At 38.7% G+C, this 14,762-nt stretch overlaps 1 protein-coding gene across 1 annotated transcript; it reads left to right on the top strand.

Annotated features, from left to right (window-relative positions):
• Nucleotides 1-9,631: 9,631 nt before the first annotated feature.
• On the top strand, nucleotides 9,632-12,093 carry LOC109207289 (xyloglucan galactosyltransferase MUR3). The gene has a single exon (XM_019370176.1). The coding sequence runs from the start codon at nucleotides 10,109-10,111 to the stop codon at nucleotides 11,897-11,899; it is 1,791 nt and encodes a 596-aa protein (XP_019225721.1). The 5' UTR covers nucleotides 9,632-10,108; the 3' UTR covers nucleotides 11,900-12,093.
• The last annotated feature ends 2,669 nt before the right edge of the window (nucleotides 12,094-14,762 follow it).

The following is a 14,762-nucleotide window of genomic DNA, read 5'->3' as shown; positions in this document are numbered from 1 at the left end:
TTTTCAGGCTATGTAGATAGGAAGTGTAGCCATTTTTCATGAACATTTATTTATGCGCGTTGTGCGTTCGACAACTAGTTTAAATCTGAACGTCAGATGCTTCACTATTTACACCTTTAGCCTGTATTCTCTCATCAGATGTGAATCCTGGAAGAAAGTATTGATAGAGTGTTGATCAAGTTATTCCAAAAGGAGCATATGGTTTTCTTGTTGATTTAGGAAACCACTTTGCAGTTCATCCTGCAATATAAAATAGTCTAAAATTAGTGACCATTTGCTTCCGCAAAGTAGAGACAGTTGCTATCTCTTGTATTCATCGAAAAACCTCTTCATGTCAGCTGAAAGCGGATCATTCGAACATGTCAAATTGGAAGGAAGAAACGTAGGTGCAACGATGGTGGCACGACGTGGTGGCTGTGCTGGTGAATCACATGGCTGCTGCTGCATAAACATCTACATAAGCAACAACATTCAGGGTCTCAATAATTCCATCTTGGTTGGCAGCAAGGTGAAAATGGGGGATCCAGGTGTATGCTTTTCCATGAAAGATGTGAAATTTGATAGATGGTTTCGACAGGGGAAGAAGGGGGCCAAGAAGATAAAGGGTACACATCCACAAATCTTATTGATGTTGCTATTCACGTTTATTGCAGTTTTGTTTCTATTGTCATGTTTAGCCATGTGATCTATTCCTTTGTTGGCTTGGGGGTTGTCCGTAGGGTCCAACAGATGTAATTCGAGTTTTGTAGGTTCAACTAAATTTATTGCTTTCGCTTTATATATATATATATATATATACAAATACTAGATCTTGAATTCGTACGTGGACTCACTTGTCGACATCTTAGTTGGTACTGAAGAAAATCATTCTACAACAAAGCTTTCTCAGTTACCATGTGCTCATGCCTTCTTTGTGTTCGTGGGCCAAATAGGATCTGGTTTCAGTCTCTTTCGCTGTGTTGAAAAACTTGAAATTTTCAAGAGAGAGAAATTGTTCCAATAGAGTTCCAAAGACAATATCATGGCTGATCAATGAGCTTACCTGATTACGAATATCATTAAAGGAATAATTAGTTTCTGCTGTACTAGCTAGAAAGGACTTAACCTTTGCTCCACGGGGAGTACGTGACTACGTGTCATGTGTGTTCTGTGGAAAAAAAAATACGTGGCTCATATTATTAGATGAGCCCAAAATTTTCGATACAGAGGCAAAGGAAAAGACAAGGGTTGGTGTGAAGAGGAGCAGTGTTAGCTGTGGGGGATGAAAGCACATGTTGGCTTTCCAAAGAGTAAAAGACACAATACTATTTCACACCTAACTCAAAATTTTAGATTTGATTGCAATTTGAAAGAGTTTTTGACGTTATGTTTGAGAAATACATTTTAAAAGTTGGAGTTGTATTCGAACATGTATTATATTTGAAAAAAGAAGGTTAAAATTTCATGAGTGGAAGAAAAATATATACACAGTTTTTGGAAACTTGATTTTTTTTCTTCAAAAATTAATCAATATCTATGAACAAATAATGTTTTTAAATTCTTTTTTAAGAATAAGTAAGCAAAGTTTATAGTCAAATCGGAACTTAATTTTTTTAAATATTTGCTATGTGAAATCAACTGAACCGACTATTAGTGATAGTGCATGACCAGGGGCGGAGTTAGCCCATCGAGTATGGGTTCGACCAACCCAGTCATTTTGGTCTAATCCATATATATTTGTCTTAAAATATTTATTGAATAAGTATAAGTTATTAATATAAAATCCAGTAACTTAAAAGGATTAAAACTTTAAACTATGCTTGAAATCCCGGCTCCGCCACTGAGTGCATCTAACGGCGATAATTGGTTACTCTAAAACTCTTGTTATCAGTGGTGGAGCGTCCACCACTTTTGTTAAAGGCGTTAACTGACCTATGTACCTATGTTTTTTTCTTCTTTTTAGCATATATGCTACTTATTCCTGTTGAATCCTCTTGGATGTTTTATATATTTATTTTTTTATATTTTAATTTTTCTTAGTAAATATATTGCTTCCGCCAATACTTGATATATGAGGTAGAGAAAGACAAGACAATTTTTTAAAAAAAGGAAAAGGATGACCATTACATGTTTAATTCCTTGGATGATCACTCAAGTTATAATAATATTCTACTAAAATCACTTTTATTCTTTTTAGAACAAAAAAGTCATTCAATTATTATTTTTTAACTCAGAAAATACAAAGCACATATTTTCATACCATGTCATATCAAAACCTTTTTTTTCTAGTAATAATTCTCATTTAACTCATGACCTTAATACATATCTAACCTACCCAATAAAAAAATGAGTATGAGTCAAATATGACATGACATATCAAATATGTGCTTTTTATTTTTTAAGTCGCAAGATAGTAATAATTTAAGTGACTTTATTGTCCTAAAAAAAATAAAAATAACTTCGATAGGATATTCACATAAGTAACGTGAATGAATTATCTCGATGGCTACATAGTCTTTCCCAATAACCTCCAAGACAAGTAAGGTGTGTGATGCTCAACATCCAGAAAGGTATACTGCCCCCACATAACTACACACCCATGTGTATAAAGTTCTCCTGCCCGCTTTCCTTGAAATCTTAGCTCTAATAATGTCCACAACTACATCCCACCCTCCTTTCTTACTCCATAACCCAATTTAGTGCTAATTTTTTTTGAATATTGAACCTATTAAGTTTAAATTTTAAATCCGCTATTATTGATGTAAGACGACAAATAAAACAACAACATATCCAGGATAGTGTGTACGGAGACCTTACCCCTACCTTGTGAGGATAGAGAGGTTGTTTCCAATAGACCCTCGGCTCAGGAAAGCATAAACATCACAATAATGAAAACATAGACAAGGGACAGTACCAAAAAGCCATATAATAGCAGAATAAAAACAACAAGACAGTAAGGTGATCAACAATGAAAGAAAACAACGGTTGGTCATAAAAATCTACTACCAACAGAAAGCGAGACTGCGTGTCAATACTACTGTTATATGAACACTCTAGACTGCCTACTCTACTATCCTAATCCTCGACCTCCATACCTTCCTATCAAGGGTCATGTCCTCGGTCAGCTGAAGTTGCACCATGTCTTGCCTAATCACCTCTCCCCACCTCTTCTTAGGCCTACCTCAACCTCTTCGTAGGCCCTCCAATGTCAATCTCTCACACCTCCTCAACGGGGCGTCTGTGCTCCTCCTCCTCACATGACCAAACCACCTAAGACGCGCTTCCCGATCTTGTCCTCAATAGGAGCCACACCCACCTTGTCGCGAATAACCTTATTTCTAATCCTATCTAACCTGGTGTGCCCGCACATCCATCTCAACATCCTCATATCTGCTACCTTCATCTTCTGGACATGAGCGATCTTGACTGGGCAACACTCAGCCCCATACAAAATCGTTGGTCTGACCACCACACTGTAGAACTTACCCTTAAGTTTCGGTGACACCCTCTTGTCACCCAAAACACCGAAAACGAGTCTCCATTTCATCCATCCCGCCCCAATACGATGTGTGACATCTTCATCAATCTCCCCATCCCCCTGAATAATAGACCCAAGGTACTTAAAACTCCATCTCCTAGGGATGACCTGCGAGTCCAGCCTCACCTCCCCTTCCTCTCCTTGAGTCTCGCCACTGAAATTACACTCCAAGTATTCTGTCTTGGTCCTGCTCAACTTGAAACCTTTAGATTCCAGATTCTGCCTCTATATCTCTAACTGCACAATCACATCGTCTCGCGTCTCGTCGATCAATACTGTCACGACCCAAACTACCATGTCATGATGACGCCTATCGTGGTACTAGGCAAGCCGACTCTTTACCAAAAACAACACGATATTTCATCTTAAAGATAAATTCAGGCTATTTAATAATAAAACTCCATAAAGAAATTCTAAATAACGAAAGTGCGGAAAGAAAAGCCCGACATCGGGGTGTCACTTGTCATGAGCATCTACTACAATTTGTCCAAAAATACTGAGACTAACACAGTCTGGAAAGTAACTACAAACAACTATAGGGAGATAGGAGGGAGAAGAGCAGGGCTGCGATCGCCAGCAGCTACTTTGCTAACTCCGAGAAGATCTACAGCTGGAATAGTCAACAGCCGCTACCGGGTCCTTATACACTTGGATATGTACATAAGGTGTAGGGAGTAACGTGAGTACGCCAACTCAATAAGTAACAACATTTAATAAAGGCTGAGTAGTAGTGACGAGCAATAAAGCATTTAAAGTTCATATTATGAAAGCTCAGCAAAATACAACAGGATTTTAAAATCAGGTTTTAGATCAAGTCATCTCGTTTAAACCCAATTCTGGTAAAAATCATTTAAAGATATTTTTCAACAGTTTTCAACAAAATCTCAATGCAAAGGAGAGCAAAATAATGAAATCATAAACCGCCCTTCGGGCAAAACATCACTCATATACAGCCCTTCGGGCAAACCTCACAGTCACTCGTATATAGCCCCTCGGCATACCTCACCATCACTCATGCCTCCAGTCACTCAGCACTCGGCACTCGCACTCAATAGGTACCTGCGCTCACTGGGGGTGTGCAGACTCCGGAGGGGATCCTTCAGCCCAAGCACTATAACAAGCCAACTCGTAGCGTAAATCAATTAGGCCCTCAGCCTCACTCAGTCATGAATCAGTAAAACATGTTGCGGCGTGTAGCCCGATCCCATAAATATCCTCTCAAATCAGGCCCTCGTCCTCACTCAATCATAAACCTCTCAAGCCCCTCGGGCTCTCAGTAAAAACAGGGTACTCAGCCCAAAACAACATTTATTTGTATCAAAATAGAGTAATAAAGACTAAGTTATGAAATTAATAAGTATAACAAGACTGAGTATGGATTTCCAATCGAAAACAATGAGACGATAGCTATAAAAGACCTCTAAGGTCCAAACAACACTGGCATAAGGCCTAAACACGGCATCCAACCTGATTTACAGAAAGTCTTTCTAAATAAGTGAGAAACATGTAATTTCAACAAAATATTCAACTTTACAGTAGATACGGGACGGACCAAGTCACAATCCTCAACGGTGCGCGCCCACACGCTCGTCACCTAGCATGTGCGTCACCTCAAAATAGTAAAACAATACGAAATCCGGGGTTTCATACCCTCAGGACTAGATTTACCATCGTTACTTACCTCAAGCCGATCAAATCCTACTCCGCGATGCCCTTGCCTCTCGAACCGGCCTCCAAATGCCTCGAATCTAGCCATAAAAAATTCATTACAATCAACACGAGCTAAAGGAATCAATCCCATAAGAAAATGCTAAGCTTTAGGCCAAAAGTCAGAAAGTCAACTCAAAAGCCGACCATGGGGCCCACGTCTCGAAATCCGAAAAAAATGCAAAATCCGACAACCCATTCGATTATGAGAGGAACCATACTAGTTTCACTCAAATCCGACTTCGAATCGGCTTACAAATCCCAAAAATTTATTTTTGTGAAACTCCACCAATTTTTCCCAAATTAAATCCCAAATCACGAATCGAATGATGAATTCAATGATATATTCATGAATATTAGCCAAAACCGAGTTAGAATCACTTACCCTGATTAATTTCGTGAAAAACTCTCAAAAAATCGTCTTAAACTGAGCTCCCAAAGTCCAAGATGTGAAATAAAACCTTAAGCCTCGCTTATATAGTGCTCTCTGAACCTTCACTGTGCGGTCCGCATAATCCTGCCGCGGCCGCGGGTCCTGAGCCATTTTCCTTTCGCGGTCAGCATAAAACTCACTGCGGCCACACACCCCTCACTACAGTCTGCATAATTTTGTCGCGGCCACATAACACCTCCGCGGTTCGCACCAATTTTGTGCGGTCCGCACTTCCAAGACCAGAGACCAGATACCAGAGATATGCCAAGTTCCAAAACCAACTAATGATTCGATAACCACCCGAAACTCATCCGAGGCCCTCGGGATCTCAATCAAGCATACCAACACATCCCATAACATCATTCAAACTTAGTCGAACCTTCGGATCACCCAAAACAACATCAAAACACCAAATTACCCTCGGATTCAGGCCTAAGAACTTCTAAACTTCCAAATTCCGTAAACGACGCTGAAACTTATCAAATCACGTCCGAATGACCTCAAATTTTGCACACAAGTCAAGTATGACACCACGAACCTATTTCAACTTCCGGAATTCCATTCCGACCCCGATATCAAATTTTCCACTGTCGATCAAAATCGCCAAATTTCCAACTTTCACCAATTCAAGCCTAATTCCACCACGGACCTCCAAATCACATTCCGGACGCGCTCCTAATTCCAAAATCACCTAACGGAGCTAACAGAACCATCAAAATTCACATCCGAGATTGTTTACATATAAGTCAACATCCGGTTGACTTTTCCAACTTAAACTTATAAATAGGAGACTAAGTATCTTATTTCACTCCAAAACCGCCCCGGACCCGAATCAACCAACATGATACGATAAAAATACAGCTGAAGAACACAGAAGGAAACAGAAATGGGGGAAACGGGGCTATAACTCATGAAACGACCAGCCGGGTCGTTACAATACAATATCATCTGCAAATAGCATACATCACGGCACCTCCCCTTGGATGTGGCGCGTCATTACGTCCATCACCAGAGCAAATAAAAGAGAAATGAGTGACGACCCTTGACGCAACCCCATCATAATCGGAAAATGGTCCGAGTCTCCACCCACCGTCCTCACTCGGGTCTTTAATCCATCATAGATGTCCTTAATCAACCTAACGTAGGCAACAGGTACACCTCTAGCCTCCAAACATCTCCACAAAACCTCCATCGGAACTTTATCATACGCCTTTTCTAAGTCGATGAACACCATATTCAAGTCCTTCTTTCTCTCCCTATACTGCTCCATCAATCTCCTAACAAGGCAGATGGCTTCTGTAGTCGAACGCCCTGGCATAAACCCAAACTGGTTCTCAAAAATAGACACACTCCTTCTCACCCTTAGCTCTACCACTCTCTCCCAGACTTTCATAGTATGGCTAAGCAGTTTGATACCCCGATAGTTATTGTAATTTTGGATATCACCCTTGTTCTTGTATACAGAAACCATCGTGCTCCACCTCCACTCTTTGGGCATCTTCTTCGTGCTAAAAATGACATTAAATAACCTAATGAGCCACTCCAAGCCTGCCTTGCCCGCACTCTTCCAAAACTCCACCGGGATTTTATGCGGCCCGGTCGCTTTGCCTCTGCTCATCTTACGCATAGCCTCCTCAACTTCATCAACTTTAATCCGCCTATAATACCTAAAGTCACAGTGACTCCCGGAGAGTTCCAAATCACCCAGTACAATGCTCATGTCCCCCTCCTCGTTCAAGAGACTATGGAAGTAGGTCTGCCATCTCCGACAGATAAGCCCCTCATCCAACAAAACTCTACCTTCTTCGTCCTTGATGCACTTCACTTGGTCCAAGTCATGCGCCTTCCTTTCTCGCGCCTTGGCTAACCTGAATAACCTCTTATCCTTACCTCGGACCTCGAGTTCCTCATACAAACGACTAAAAGCTGCAGTCTTGGCCGCCGTAACTGCTAGCATTGCTCTTACTTAACCAACTTATAATGCTCCCTATTCGCCCTCTTCTCCTCCTCATCTACACTTTCCACTAGCTTCAGATACAGTGCTTTCTTAGTTTCCTTTTTTCATTATAGTTCTCCATTCCACCGCCAGTCTCCCTTGTGACCACCAGAGTAGCCCTTTGAGACCCCTAATACCTCTCTCGCGGCTTCTCTAATGCACTACGCAGTCGTGGTCCACATAGCGCTTGATGTAAGACGAGAAATCAGAAAACAAAACAAACTAGTATAGGATCAAGTAACTCTAGTTGCTCTACTATCCTGCTTTTTAATGCACTAATCAAATCCCCCCCCCCCCCACCCCCCAGGGGCTTCAGTACATTATTACTAAACAATGTAAGTAATACAGTCAGACATTTCTATAACAACATCCCTATATAACAACACTTCACTATGAAAGTCAAGTTTTTCCGAAACCAATTTTTATGTTATGTTATAATATATGTTATCTATAACAGCACTTCACTATAACATTTAAAAATACTAGGACAAACGAGGCTATTATAGAAAGATTTGACTGTATATATAACCTTCTCTACTTTGTTACCGAGACATAGTAAATTTATGTGATTTAATGCAAGTATCATGCACCTGTATGTTCTTCCTAATTTGAACTTGAGCTTTCAATTATGAAATCAAAACAAGGAATTTCAACTTGATTTATGACCGTCGTAGCCAATAGGCCATTCCACGATGAATAGCAACATATTTATACTCTTAGGGGTCGTTTGGTAGGGTGCATAAGAATAATGCTGAATAGGGTGTATTAGTAATGCTAGTATTAGTTATGCTTGCATTAGTTATGCTGGTATATTTTTTATCCATTGTTTGGTTTGATGTATTAAAGCATTGCACAATTTCTAAAAGAATTGTTTGTTTACAAAAATGCCCTCAAAACCAGTCCATCACTCTAACCTTTTTAAAGAAACATATGTTGAGAAAGGTTTTTATATGAAAAAGTTTTAAAATAATTATTTGATTTGTCTACCTATATTGTAATATAGAACTAAATATTTATTTATAAAAAAGGAAATATATATGCTAAGCATTTATTTATTTACTAGAGATATAATTTTATTTCTCACTATTTAGATTATTTTAAACTTGCATTAATATAATAACTAGCATATTTTAATCAATCATAACATAAATTTTGAAGGACAATTTTGTCTGTAACTAAGCTAATGCATGCATTATTAAGCCATTGCATTGCTAATACCATGGTTTTCTATGCATTAGTTATGCATATGATAATACCAAATAGGATGTATAACTAATGCTTGCATAACTAATGCATATGTTCAAAATGTCTATCAAACAAGGTATTATTAATACATAAAGCTAATTAATGCATTATTTTATCTAATGCATCCTAGCAAACGGTCCCTTATTTCTTTCAGACCAGTCAACTGTTGACATTGACCAAGTATTAATTAATAATCATGTCACTACCAATCAATTTATTAAAAAATTCCTTCGGGGACACCTGATAAGGAAAAAAGACAAGGAATTAAGTATAAGAATACTAATCATTGTCCGAGAAGTATGTTCGAGCTTTTAAATATAGTTAAACATATTCCAAAATTAGATTAAACTAATCCACTCCAGGCCTAATCCCCATTAAGAAATACTGTACTAAACATTTACAACTAGCGCCGGCTTTTAATTAATCGACGACAGATTTCATACATTAAGGACCCATGAAAGCAGCTTTCACCAATCACAGAAGACACGTGTAAAAAGACTAATTTATTATTATTTTCACCTAACAAGACTAATTAAATCACCAACCTAAATGGTGTCACGATATTTGCTGAATATTGATATTAACTATCTTCTCTTTTTCGTCCATTGTAAGACACCTGTTATTAAATTTGTTAAAGTGGTCACCGACACAGCAAATAATATTTGGAAACAGACATGAGACACGAAACATCTTAGTACTTCCATCATTTTCTTCGATACTATAACAGTTAATGGCCCCCCAAAAAGCGTTTTTATTTTTCTAGCCCTCATTTTCATTTTCTTCTTTTGCTGTAATATTTTCCCTAAAGTTGGAATATATATATATATAAAGCTCTAGAACTGTTTGTTTTTTTTTCCCCTGAAGATTCGCTTCATAATTCAGTTAAGTCCCTCTTACATCTTGATTTTCTCCATCTGTTGACGTGCTAAACCCCCCGCAATTCACTGATTTCTCTCTCTGCTGGTTTATGACTAGTCCCTTTTTTTTCTTGGGAAATATCGCACTATTTTAGTTTTTTATTCTTTAGCTTTTTTGAACTTGGGTTTTAGGGTTGTTGTTGTGCTTGAGAATTAGCACCATTTTAGTTGATTCTTGAGATTTTCTGAAGTGGGGTTTTAGGGTGGTAGTAAAGATTCTGCCTTTTTCATCATTTATGAGATAAAAAGGTTGAATTTTGGTGTTTTACGTGAATATAATTTAATATAATCTGATGAGGCGCCGGTCCCCCACGTCCCAATCTTCAGATGATTCAATGGAGAAGGGACAAGGCAAAAATCATCACCCTAGGGTTTGCTTATTAGCTTCATTATCAGGTTTGTTTTGGTTCTTGTTGTTGTATTTCCATTTTGTGGTTCTAGGGGATAATCATGCACACAATTCACCTAGTTTGGATCCAATTTCCCTCAATTCACAATCAATCAGTACCCCTCAATCTGTTCCCATTAATCGTCCTGTCAAGCTTCGTCGCGCTAAGATTGAAATTCATCGTGAGTTAGCACGTCCTAATGCATCCATGATCAATGCACAACCACCTAATAGTTCTCGTCGTGATCCTGTTGAAAGTTACCCTTTTATGAGAGCATTGAGAACTGTAGAGAATAAAAGCGATCCGTGTGGTGGAAGGTACATTTATGTGCATGACCTTCCTCCAAGATTCAATGAAGATATGCTTAAGGAGTGCAAAAGTCTTAGTCTTTGGACCAATATGTGTAAGTTTACCACTAATGCTGGGCTTGGCCCACAAATGGAGAATGCTGAAGGTGTGTTCTCCAATACTGGTTGGTATGCGACCAATCAGTTTGCGGTGGATGTCATTTTTGGCAACCGGATGAAACAGTACGAGTGCCTCACGAATGATTCCTCCCTCGCTGCTGCCATTTTTGTGCCTTTTTACGCAGGTTTTGACATTGCTAGGTATCTTTGGGGTTACAATATATCCATGAGGGATGCTGCTTCTCTTGATTTGGTTGATTGGCTACAAAAGAGGCCAGAGTGGAGTATCATGGGGGGAAAAGATCACTTTCTTGTAGCTGGTAGGATAACATGGGATTTCAGAAGATTGAGCGATTCAAATTCGGACTGGGGCAACAAGCTTCTTTTCTTACCCGCTGCAAAGAATATGTCGATGCTCGTTGTTGAATCAAGCCCATGGAACGCAAATGATTTTGGTATCCCATATCCGACATATTTCCATCCAGCAAAGGATGCGGAAGTGTTCATTTGGCAGGACCGGATGAGGAAGCTGGAAAGGAAGTGGCTTTTCTGTTTTGCTGGTGCACCACGTCCCGGAAATTCTAAATCGATCAGGGGGCAGATCATTAACCAATGCAAGGAATCTAAAGTCTGCAAGTTATTGGAGTGTGGTCAAACAGCGGAGAGCAAATGTCATTCTCCCGCCAGTATAATGCAGATGTTTCAGAGCTCCCTTTTCTGCCTGCAGCCTCAGGGCGATTCATATACAAGGAGGTCGGCTTTTGATGCTATGTTGGCCGGTTGTATACCTGTCTTTTTCCACCCGGCTTCTGCCTACACGCAGTATACGTGGCATCTCCCGAAAAACTACTCAGCCTTCTCTGTTTTGATTTCTGAGAATGATGTTCGAAAGAAGAATGTAAGCATAGAGGAAAGGTTAAATCAAATTTCTCCTGAGAAGGTGAAGGAAATGCGGGAGGTGGTTATAAGTATGATTCCAAGGCTGATCTATGCCGATCCTCGCTCTAAATTGGAGACTCTCAAAGATGCTTTTGATGTAGCGGTTGAGGCGGTTACTAGTAGAGTTACAAAGCTAAGAAGAGACATCATCGAAGGTCGTAAGGATGATAACTTCATCGAGGAGCTCAGTTGGAAATATGCATTGCTGGATGAAGGGCAACGTGAGCTTGGACCTCATGAATGGGATCCTTTTTTCGAAAAACCAAAAGATGGAAGTGCAGAATCTGATAGTTCATCAGCAGAAGCCGCTAAAAACTCTTGGAAAAACGAACAGGGACAAAATACATGATGTGTTTTTTCTTCTTCTTTGACAGTCTACGACTCATCGCCACGGCTTAGAATGAGAGAACTGGCTACACATGAAGTTTAGCTTCAGAGTAGAATCAACCTTTTGATGAAATTATAAGAACTTTGTGCAAAGGAAAAACATATAGTAATACATTATCCTGCTTCTAATATAAATGCTGTTGTTGTTTTTTCCAATTCTACGTTATTCGTTAGTCAGTATTAGCAATAAAATCTATGTCAATACTTTTGATCACCAAATGATGTCTGCTCAATTAGGAACTTGTGTCATTTGATTTTGTGTTATTTCAGTCATGCCTCCTATAGTTAATTGCTGGGACAGAGTACCAGGTTGAACATTTTGGCTTTTGTCCAATCCTGTTGGGTTAAGATATATTGCAAGCAGTGGGTACTATAAACGCGTATTACAATTAACTAGGGTGTATTATTATTGTGGTTTGTGTAGTTGGTTCTCAGATTTGTTGGTTATCTTGCTGCTAAAGTTCTGGATATCTAATAGTCTGGTGTGGAGCAATAGGTATGATGCCCCATGTAAAAGTTTTGTTTATACTAATAAGTAGTAATTTTTCTTCTGCCATTCTCTGTTATTTAACTGCATAAAAAGGCAACTTCTTTCCTGCCTGGTAAGTTGTTCCCATCTCTTAAGAACAGAACCCGCGTATTAGTCAAATCTCATATGAACTGAATTGTATTTTGCTGCAATATATGTGTGATTACTATTCTGGAAGCAACACCGAAAGTGCATAACATTCAGTTTACTTGGTACCTTTGCTAGTGCGAGGTAGCAGGTATTGGTGGAGTGATCGAGATGGGTGCTTATTTAGAAAGTACATAATATTGAGATATATTCTCATAGATCTTTCTTGCTTTAATTTTTTCAATTTGTGTGCATGTATATTTGATTGTACTTTCAAAATGTGATATCATGAATGATATAAAAGTTTGGTCAAGTAGTAGAATCGTCGGAGGATGACATGGAAATTCGGCCGTGTGACTGGTTGCAACTTGCAAGGGTTAGAATGAAGCAGTTGTGTGTTATGTTGAGGAGGCAAACCCGAAAATAAAGAAGATAAAAAACATCAAATTTTAACGTGGAAAACCCTTCAAATCGAAGGTAAAAACCATGGGATCACAAAGATCCAAAAAGCTCCACTATAATAATAAGAGGGTTACAAAAGTTCTCCCAATTGGCTACACAACAAGGGCCAAACACGGAGCAACAATAGCAACAAGAGCAAAAACTAATCAATTGAAGAAAGAGTATAATCCACAAAAACGAAGCTGCTGTTCGAGGCTCGAAATCAGATGCTACGAGCCTCCAAATCCGATCTCCACCATTCAAATCCAAGACCAAGATGTTACGAACACTCAGTCAAAATTTCAGCCCGATCCAACGGTTAACAAATCGAAAAACGTGATTTGAAGTTGGCTGGTCGGAATAAAAATCTGCAGCAAAACAAATACGTTTCTTCTCTCTTCTCTCTTGATGAAAGCTCTCTCTAAACCACTCTTATGTGCTTAAGTCTTTCAAAGACTTGTATCAATGAGCATATAATAATTCTCCAAGGTTGTCCTATTTATAGATCATGAGTGGTACTTTCTCTTAAAGCCAAAACCCACTCAAAATAAGAATAAACCGAATCCAATTCCAAATAGGAATGGAAACCAAAAGAGAATAGGATTAGGCCATTGGGCATTTGGCTGGACAACATGGGCATGAGCCCAACACTGTGATCATGTTATATGACTTTGTAAACCAGCTAATGGTTACGCACAAAGTATAGTATAAGAAAATATTGAGCTTATACCACCAAAATGGCTAACGTAAGAAAGACGAGTGAAGACTTGCCTATTCTGCCGTGTCACAGATCAATCAGTATGACCATATATTCAGCAATACTATTAGTCTTTACTCTTTAGTTGCAGCTGGCTCCGTCAGGAGATTACAATTTACCGAAAACACACGTCTAACGCGGTCGCAGTGAAGGATGACTAGTTTAGCTGATTTTTCCACATACACACACAATTCCAGCTATATGACTCCCAAAAGAACTATAGAAAAAGGAAAAGGAAAAATAAACAAATGGTTTAAATGCAAGACATAACTGTATGATAAGCACAACTGTATAGTTACGTTATGAAAATAAACAAACGGAGTTATGGTTTTGACTTTAGCAAATTGGGCTATGACCTATTCTTCAACTCAGTGTTACCTCATCTCATTTTGACATAAGCAAAGATTAAACCCATATTAATCCACCAAAAATTTAATCAAATACACCTATATTTTTGTAGTTTGTGTAGTTGGTTTCTCAGATTTGTTGGTTGTCTTGCAGCTGAAATTCTGGATGTTTAATAGTCTGTTGTGGAGCAATAGGTATATGCCCATGTAAAAGTTTGTTTATACTATAAATAGTAATTTTTCTTCTTCTCGTTGTGCCAAACTCTGTTACTCTATCTAACTGCATAAAAAGGGAAATTCCTTCCTGCATGGTAAGTTGTTGGTATTGAGGACAAGACAAGCTAACAGATTTGCTTCTAAAATTGTGGTCCATCTCTTACGAACTGAACTTATATATAGTAGTACTAGTTATATACACTTAAGAACAGAAATATATATTTTTCTGCAATATATGTGGTTACTATTCTGGAAGCAATGCCAAAGGTGCATAACATTGAAGTTACTTAGTATCTTTTGCTAATGGAGAGTATCAGTGGAATAGTCGAGGTGCGTGCTTACTAAAAAGTGCATAAGACTGAGATATGTGATAGTATCTTTCTTGCTTTAGTTTTTCCTATGTTTGTGTATGTGAGTTGATGTATATTGATTTTCCTTTCAAAATGTA

Source organism: Nicotiana attenuata, unplaced genomic scaffold, assembly GCF_001879085.1.
Source record: "Nicotiana attenuata strain UT unplaced genomic scaffold, NIATTr2, whole genome shotgun sequence".
Taxonomy (NCBI): domain Eukaryota; kingdom Viridiplantae; phylum Streptophyta; class Magnoliopsida; order Solanales; family Solanaceae; genus Nicotiana; species Nicotiana attenuata.
Note: the sequence above shows the minus strand (reverse complement) of the source record. Positions and strands in the feature narration are given on the sequence as shown.